The following is a 9,126-nucleotide window of genomic DNA, read 5'->3' on the forward strand; positions in this document are numbered from 1 at the left end:
TATATTTCTTCAGAGGTTGTACTTGTTGGATCTTCGACACATCAAACTGTGGAAGATGACCTGCAGAGGGAATGTCATTCAAGAACTTAGTTCCTTTTAGTTCAGTCATATTCGTGGATAGAGCCAATATGGCTGCCCATGTGTGTCTGCCTGAAGCCCCAGTCTCATTGCTGCACGAATGGTCAGAATTGAAAACAGAATCATCAGAAAAGTAAGTTCCAAGATAAAAACTACAAATATCGAAGTGGCACGGAAGAACGCATCCTTTTCCCCAACCGTTCCTCTCCAAACCTTAGGAGAGACGGTTCATGGACGCATCGTGTCACCACCCCTCCTCCGCCAACAGTTGGCAATTCCTCCATGGGCTTTGTTGATATGGGAGTGCGGAGAGGTCCATATCTACTGCATGAAGTTGCAGCTTTCCCTGATTTGAGGCTGTTAGGTTGGTTTTTGTTGTGCGTCGCTTTGGCCTTTTTGGTGGTGGCGGTGGCGGTGCTCAATAGAGTCCCCTTTGGTGGAAACTCGTTAGTGGTGGTGGTGGCGCTTGAATAAGGTTCACTCAAGTCTCTCAAACTCGACAGTGCCATTTGCGGCGGCATCAATTGCTCGAGGGAGTATTTTCTCCTCGGCCATTCCGACACGGCGGCTGCTTCCTTTTGCAGTTTGATCCTCTGGCTTCGTTTCCTTCACGTCGATGCAGCTTCTGATGCTGGTGTGAGGCCTGTGAGAAATAAGAGGTTTAGTTGTGGCTCTTCCAGTGCGACGATTTCTTGCTTAGGGCGCTGGTCTGGCGAGATTGTGTCCTTGATGACTTTCCATCTGTGATCAACAATGGCAGGCTGGCTCCGGCGATAGAGTGACATGCGACGGCGCACCATTGACCCGTTCAAGAGGGGCGGGGGGAGGGGGTGAAGGCGATACACCCCCAAGGACTTTAATATTATTTTTTCAGCGTTGTTTGTGTTACTAGTTGGTTAATAGATTTGAGTGCCAAAAAAAGTGGCGGGTAGAAGCATGGCTACTTAATGTATTTTATTTAACGAGATGAGGGAAAGATTTGTGCCTTCATCATATCCGGCTCTTGCTGTGTAACTAACCTAACTGAGTGATGAGTGGTAGTATTTTTATTTTACTTTATGAGACGAGCCAAAGTATTTTATCTATGTTCCTCGAGCGTTACTAATTATTTTGTGTTGCACTTTTTTTGCATCGTTCTGTTAGATTTTAGCAAAATATTGTTTTGATAAAGTAGAAAATCTTTTTGATTGAGGTTCCAACAATCCTCTTCAAAATCAGTCTTTAGTTATTGTTTTCACATTCCTGTGTATGTAATATTGACCAATAATGTTCTGAATTAATGAGACAAGACAATCTCTATTCTATCTAAGTTGCGAAATATCGTTGCTCTCGTAAATCACAATAATATCATCTCTTGTTCCCCCTCCGCTTATGATCTGTAACGCAATTGGGCTTCACTGTCAAACCATGTCATCTTCTTTCATGCGTACTTGGTAGACATGTACTCCCTCTGTCCCAAAATATAAGAACGTTTTTAACACTACACTAGTGTTAAAAATGTTCTTATATTATGGAGTACTTACCACCCATGATGTACGTAGAAACTAAAGCTAAGAGTGGAGAAGGATGACATGGAACTATAGCTAGCAGCGACACAACATTGTATTGATGTTAACAATATAAGATATTCTGAGGTGACACAATGATACAGATGGTTGCTCGGTCTTCATGAATTGGAGGAGAAGGAGATAACTAGCGAAGCAAATCCAAGAACGAAAGGTGAACAATCAACACCAATGGGTAGCCTTTGGATAAGCACTCTAAAAAGCCTTACTCTTGCAAAAGCAAAGTTTCTACTCGACTGGTTGTTTCAGTCCAAATAGACGAAGCAGAAGTTTAAACAAGGGATTTCTATATCCGTACCCTCTGTTCCTTAGTTCTACTCAGATTTGCCCATGGCAACAAACATTCCTCACATTTCCCCTCCTTCACTCAGCTCATTCTCACAATTGCTCAAATGAAGCCTTGACGTCGGATCAAAGCAGTTGACCGTTACATGGCGCACTTACTGAGGAGTGGGGCTGGAGCTCTTATGACAGGTGGGCCGCGACCGCTTATGGCACTTGGGCCGAGGCAACTTCTCGAGTGGGACCTAGTTCTTTGGCTATCACTATTTCTCGCCTAAAATAGCCCGACCCGCACGTCCAACCCCCCACTTAGCCGTCGGCACCACACAGCCCTCCCCCCCAGCCATCGTCGTCATCGTTCCCTCGCCACCCACTCCGCCCGTCTTCCCGAGGAGAGCTCGATGACAGAGGTACCTGGTGCATAGCATCGCTCTTTGGCCCATCGATTCGAGTAGCACAAGGCCCTTGGCCATCTCGTAAGTACCAAATCCTAACACTAGAAAACCCTAGTTTATCCCCCAGTAAAAGAGTCCTGAAAAATTTAGTGAATATGCATAGGATTTGTTGATAGGGCCATTGGATTGAGTGAATTGGAATAATGATTTCGCAAATTGTGAACTAATTAGTTAGTTTGAACCCCCCCTCAGTAATTATTTTTGGTCTCAATCAATTATGTTTGCAGGTTAGGGATGGAAGAGTGTGATGGAAAAGTTTTGCGCCGGCGATGAGCTCTTGCTGGAAAAGTGCAAAGACATATGCTCATGGTTTCGAGCCAGAAAGCTCTCATGATGCACGCGTTGAAACTGATGATGGAAGCGAAGACAGGGGTGCTTGTGTTTGGGTCTACTGTTTACAAGATCCCTAGTCGGCTAAGGTGATGGAGGAGTCCTCCTCGAATTTGGCTTCTTCGTCTTGAATGACAAGTCTTCTAGATCCTTCCTTGTTGGGGACCCAGATGACGGACCGATAGTTGGGGCCGCATAATGCCTCAGGGTGCCTCAGGCCTGGCTGGTGATCCGACTTCCGGTCTACTGAGGCACCCCTGGGCTGATCCTTGAGCTCGATTGCTTCTAGGTCGAGGTCGAATTGAGCCCGCTGTTTCTGAAAGAAGGCCGGGATCATAACCGGTTCCCGAAGCATTCTTGAAAAACAAATCTGTACCACCTTGCCCTTCGAGGCAACAAGTGACGCTTTATTTCGGGCTCTTCCGACCGTCAGGTAAATTCCGCGGTGCATGAGATTGCAAAATTTAGTTCCAATAATAGATTGGATGGTGTTCTTCTTAATTTTGTTCTGCCTTGCGCGATCTATTCTATCATGAATTATTGTAATAACATTTTAATAATTAATACTTGGGGCCATCTTTTTAAAAAGAATGTGGGTGATTAGTCGAAGATCTTAGAAATAGGGTGCCCCTATTTTCCGCCTTAACCTGCAAAGAGCTCATATTCATGGCTTAAAGCCCTTATAACGCGCGGAAGCTCGTATATGGGCTGGCACAAATATCTTCACATTTTTATTCTGAAAATAGTATTTACTTAACTAAATAAATTATTCTGAAGAAAAAGTTTCAGGATATATACTGCAAAGATAAAATAGAAAGGTTCATCTATTTGAAGACATGGTTGTCGCTTGTTATATTTTTATATATGTACCAAAAACATTGATGTACTTTAAAAATTGTTTGTGTATTTAGACAAAACAAATTTGGAAACTATAAAATAATTCATGTGTTTTTTTATAAAATGCCAGGTTAAAAAAACATTCATGTATCATAAAAATAACTAAAAATGGCAAACATGAGGAAAACCAACTAAAAACCGATGGAGAAAAAGAAAAATCAACATGAAATTAATGGGAAAAGGAAAGAAAATCGACAAAAAACACACAATGGAAAAAATGGGCCTGACCTAGTATTACACAAGGTGCGCATTATAGCGACAAGGAGCGTGGAATAAGGCTTTCATCGGCACATACTGTAGCTCCATCCGAAGAAAGCATAAATAGGCTGACAACTAGCACGCATTAACAAGCACATTTTCCTCTTTCCTAAAAATATCAAAATTCACACATACTTTATGGAAAAAAATTAATCATTTTAAAAGGATATTATGTGTTGCGAAATGATAAAATATACATACCAAAAAAATCTACTAAAAAGAAAAATCCATACATTATGGTAAACTGTTCATATATATGTAAAAAAGAATGATACTTACACGGAATTGTGATATAAAATAATGTTAATGTATGTGAAATAAATATATTCGTGTATCAAAAAAATGTTCTTGTATTATGAAAAAATAGGGTGTTGATATAAGAAATATTCAGTTTTAATCAGGATTTTCTTTTCCGTTCTTTCCTTTTAATCCGGTTCAAATTGCTAGCTGGCATGTTTGTGCTTTACATCATTGTTCAAACAATTTGGCATCCATGTCTAATAAAATATATGCTGATTAAGTTAGCATCTTCACATGTACTCCCTCTGTCCCCAAATAGATTGCATCTGTCAAAAAGTCAACTCTCTCTATGTGTGACCAAATGTATAGAAGAAAATTTCAACGACTATAGTATTGAATAAATAGATTATGAAAATATATCTAATGGTGGATATATTGATTTGATCTGGAATCGTTTATCTTCGTATTTTTCTATATATATTTGGTCAAACTTAGGAAGCATTGACTTTTTGACTGAAGTTATACGCCATCTATTTAGGGACGGAGGTACTCTCTCCGATCCTTTTTACTTCGTGTATTGGATTTCTGTCAAGTCAAACTTTGCAAAATTTGACCAAATTTATATTTAAAAAATATCAACAACTACAATACCGAATATATATACTACGAAACTACATTTCATAGTGAATTTAAAAATATTGATTTAACATTGTGAATGTTGGTACTTTTATGTATAAGTTTGGTCAAAGTAGAGATACTTTGACTTTGGACAAAACTTATATGCAGAGGACCAGAGGGAGTAGTAACATTTATACCACCGGCCGAAGCAAAAGTAGCCACTGAGTGTAAGCTGAGCTACCATATGTGCTAAGCAATTCAAACTAATTCAAAAGTGTAAGCTGAGCTAATCTCAAACCTATGCGAACATATGTGTGTTGACACTTTGATAGAGAATATATTACTGTGTGTCGTTTCTTATTTGTGCTTACTTTGTTTTTTGTGCTGATGCTGCTTAATTAATCCACTTCTCTGTCCTTGACACTTAGGGCAATCGACTTCATTTCATGCTGCTCTCCTAATAATGAATGCAGGGCAAGAAAGAAAATGCAGTTGGAGAAAGCAGGGGAACCTAAGTCAGGAAAACGAAGAACAGGAACCATGCGTGCATGCATGGAACGAATGTTAATCGTGAAGATATTAGTACATGGGGATGCAAGTTGGGCTGAAAATGGTGGCCGCCGGCGTAAACGCGCGGGGAAACGAAGCCGAGTTCCAAGCAAAAACGCGGGCGGCAAGGCAACGAAGCTCCACCGCAACTCGGATGGGATTCCGCCGTAACTCGGATTGAATTCCCTACGTATGCCAGCGCAGCGCGTAGGGAGTGCTCAGCTCATCTCAACTTGAATCCGAATCCCATTGCGCCTTCGCGCTCCTGTAGGTAAATAACTACGGATCCACGCGCGCATCCATGATCCATCCACACGGGAAGCTCCTCCCTCCCCCTTCTCCATCGTCGATCTCTGCTAGCCCTCTCCAGCAACCAAAGCAGTTCGTTCGTCGAGCTAGCGCCATGGCCGCCTGCAACCGCAAGCGACCTGCTGCCGTCCACGCCACGACGGCTCAACATCAACAATCGCCGACGCGCTGCAAGAGGAGCCGCGCCTTCATCGGAAGCACCGACGACTACGTGGAGGTGAACTCCCTAGGCCAAGGCGGCTTCGGCGTCGTCCTCAGGTTGCGCCACAAAGTCACCAAGAAGGACCTAGCCGTCAAGTTCCTCTCCTCGCCGGACGAAACCGAGGAGGGCCCCGACGTCGAAGATCTTTATCGGGAGGCACGGTTCCTCGAGGCCTGCAAAGGAAATCCTTACGTAGTCGGCTTCGAGGGCCTGGTGCACAACCTGGACACAGGCGACGTCGGCCTCGCCATGGAGTACGTCGAGGCGTCGAGCCTCGAGTCTTTATTGCGGGGCAGGCGCGCCGGCCCGCCGCTCCCGGAATCCACGGTGCGCGACTTCATGTGGAAGCTTCTGACCGGAGCAGAAATGATGCACAACCGCCATGTCGTCCACCGCGACATCAAGCCCGGCAACATCCTCGTCGGGGAAACCAGGGAGCTTGTCAAGATCTGCGACCTCGGGCTGGCCATCTCCCTGTCCGACAAGCCACCGTACAACCAGGCCGGCACGGCGCCCTACATGGCGCCCGAGATGATCATGGGCAAGCGGGACTACGACGCGCTCGTGGACACGTGGTCCATCGGCTGCGTCTTTGCCGAACTGCTCACCGGCAAGACCTTGTTCGCGTGCGACGGGCAAGATGACGACGACGACGACAAGATAAAGGTTGACATATACCAGCTGTGGAGCATCTTCCGAGTGCTCGGGGTGCCGGACGAGAGGACGTGGCCAGGCTTCACGTCGCTGCCGCACACCACCGAGGCGCTGCGACTGCTACCGGCGGGGCACAACCATAGCCGGCTGCGGGATTTGTTCCCTGAAGAGAAGCTGTCCGAGGAAGGATTCCAGGTGTTGCAAGGGCTCCTCACGTGCAACCCCGACAAGCGACTGACGGCAGCCGCCGCGCTGAAGCACCCATGGTTTGCAGCTCCTCGTTCCACCGCCGCCGCCGCCGGTGCGAAGGTCGACGCTCTGTCGCCGGCGATGCCAGAGAAGGATGTACTCAAAATTCCACTGGACGTGTGGAACGCAGCGCAACGAGTGTAATTAAACTCTCTACTAGATGTGACTGTGCTTGGGTAAGCTATCTATGTAAATGCTAGCATAAACTTGATAAGCCATCTATGAGCTATCAAGTAGATCTTGATCACCGGATCAGCCATTAGTGTTGACAGATCCATTCGAGTGCTAGCATGCTGGCATGTTGTTTACAGATCCTCGGTTGTTATTGAATTACAATGCACAATTTGTGACTTAGTACGTAGAAATGTTCCAAGGATGAATTGATGGTTAAAATGTCCTGCTAGCTGGTGCAGATTTCACGAGCACTTATAAATTGGTACCGGTACAGCAATTGTTTCCGGCATCTTTTTTCGTATGCAAATTTCTTAACTACTATGAATAGATAGGAAAATAAAGTATCTCATGTACTCCCTCCGTCCCATATAAAAGCGTTTTTTATAGTACACCAGTGTAAAAAATGCTTTTATATCATGGGACAGAGGGAGTGTTTTTTAAAAGTTAGCTACACATGGTAATGGTAGTATGGCACCTGTCAGATCTTCAACACATGGAGCTGTGGAGGAAGTCCTGCAGGGAGAATGAACCAAATTCAAAAGCTTAGTGGACTAGCGCAATCTGATGATACACTTGCTCTGAAACAGAAACTATGGTGTGGATCAGCTCTGTGCAGGGAGAATGAACCAAATTCAAGAGCTTACAAGCCATGTTGGATTAGGATAACTTTATTATAAGGCCATTGTATAGAAAGGAGTAATAGAAGATGGTATTGTTTACGACAATAGCTAAGGCCATATGAGTTGAGATGAGTTGAGTTATGACCACTTGGATTGTGTCGACTTGGCCAGTCCTGTGAGTTGTGAAGCCCGGCCAAGCCGCCAACGTAGTCTTCTGCTGTCATTTATTACTTCCACTGCCGGATAGCTCTATCGTGGAGATTTACACCACATACTCTTGTAATCATGTTGTAAACTCCGTTATATTAATAAAGTCATGTCTGGAGCACTGTGCCATGAGTCTTGCGTGTGCCGGGAAGCTATCTTGGGCTGGCACGTGCCCCGTCTGAGTTAGATCAGGGTGCCACAGCCGCCTTGCCGAAGAGTGGTCGTCTGCTCGGTTCCTCTCCATGCAATGCTTGCACTCGATCTCCCCATGAAGAGACCATCATGGCCATCAACAAGATAATAACGGGTTTTATGTGGTGTGGCAAGGCCGAAGCCAATGGTGGGAACTGCTCCGTCCCTTGGGATGACGTGTGCATGCTGAAATGGGCAGGAGGCCTAGGCATTCCGAGCCTTAAATGGCTAAACATATCAATGCAGACCCGTTAGCTTGGTTGAAAAGGGTGGATCGCAAAAGACCTTTGAGAGAGTTCACCATCGCCATCCCAAAGGAATCCTAGGCGCTGTTCAGCGCTGCGACCAGGGCAACTGTTGGGAACGGGAAGGAAATACTGTTTCGGGAGGATCGATGGTTGGATGGGACACGGATTGAGGAGCTAGCCCCAGCGCTCTACGCTTGCATCTCGCAGCGAGCCAAGGCCACCCGAACGGTACACGAGGCAGTGACACAAGGAACAGGGGTGGAGGATGTTAGCCCAAACATGGGTTTCCCGATGCTTACGGACTAAATGGCAGTTTGGTAATGGGTGGGAGCAGTTGATTTGGAAGGAGTCAAAGGCACCATTGCTTGGTCTTGGGAGGGGGGGGTGGACAGTTCTCGGTAAGATCCACTTACGCTGCTAAGTTTGTAGAAAGAGAGGTGGTGCCAACCGCAGATTCCACGTGGAGATCAAGGGCCCCACTACAATGTCGGTTCTTCGTGTGGCTTGCAATGAGGAACATATGTTCGACCTTGGATCCCCTCGCCCTTCGAGGCTTACCACATCAGGACGCCTGCCCTTTCTGCCAGCAAGCGAAAGAAACCATCAACCACATCCTGTTGATATATGTGTTCGCCAGGACCATATGGAGGGCGTTGTGCTCGGCTCTCGGCAAACAGGAATGGACACCAATGGCACAAGACACTCTGAGGGGGCTGGTGCGTGGAAAGAACGACCGTGGCGTACAAGCCAAATGAGTTTCGGGCAATTTTCACCTAGTACTTTCGGAGCTTTGGAAGCATAGGAATGTGATCGTCTTTGACGGCGCATCTCCTTCTCTTGAGGTGGTGGCTATGAGATTAGCGACCGAAGGAAGAGCATGGCAACATGCCCATTTGATAAAAGGAGACCTCAATAACCATTTCAAAATGTTGGTAGGGTGGGCGAGGCGAGAGTGATAATCCTATGTAGATTGTCGGTAGATTGATGGGGTTGTTGTCG

The 9,126-nt window shown here is 45.7% G+C and overlaps 1 protein-coding gene across 1 annotated transcript; it reads left to right on the forward strand.

Annotated features, from left to right (window-relative positions):
- The first annotated feature begins 5,591 nt into the window (after positions 1–5,591).
- On the forward strand, positions 5,592–6,955 carry LOC123095103 (putative cyclin-dependent kinase F-2). The gene has a single exon (XM_044516928.1). It carries the CDS (start codon positions 5,676–5,678, stop codon positions 6,828–6,830), a length of 1,155 nt encoding a protein of 384 aa, XP_044372863.1. The 5' UTR covers positions 5,592–5,675; the 3' UTR covers positions 6,831–6,955.
- The last annotated feature ends 2,171 nt before the right edge of the window (positions 6,956–9,126 follow it).

The sequence above is a fragment of the Triticum aestivum genome, chromosome 4B (genome assembly GCF_018294505.1).
Source record: "Triticum aestivum cultivar Chinese Spring chromosome 4B, IWGSC CS RefSeq v2.1, whole genome shotgun sequence".
In the NCBI taxonomy this organism is placed as follows: Eukaryota; Viridiplantae; Streptophyta; class Magnoliopsida; order Poales; family Poaceae; genus Triticum; species Triticum aestivum.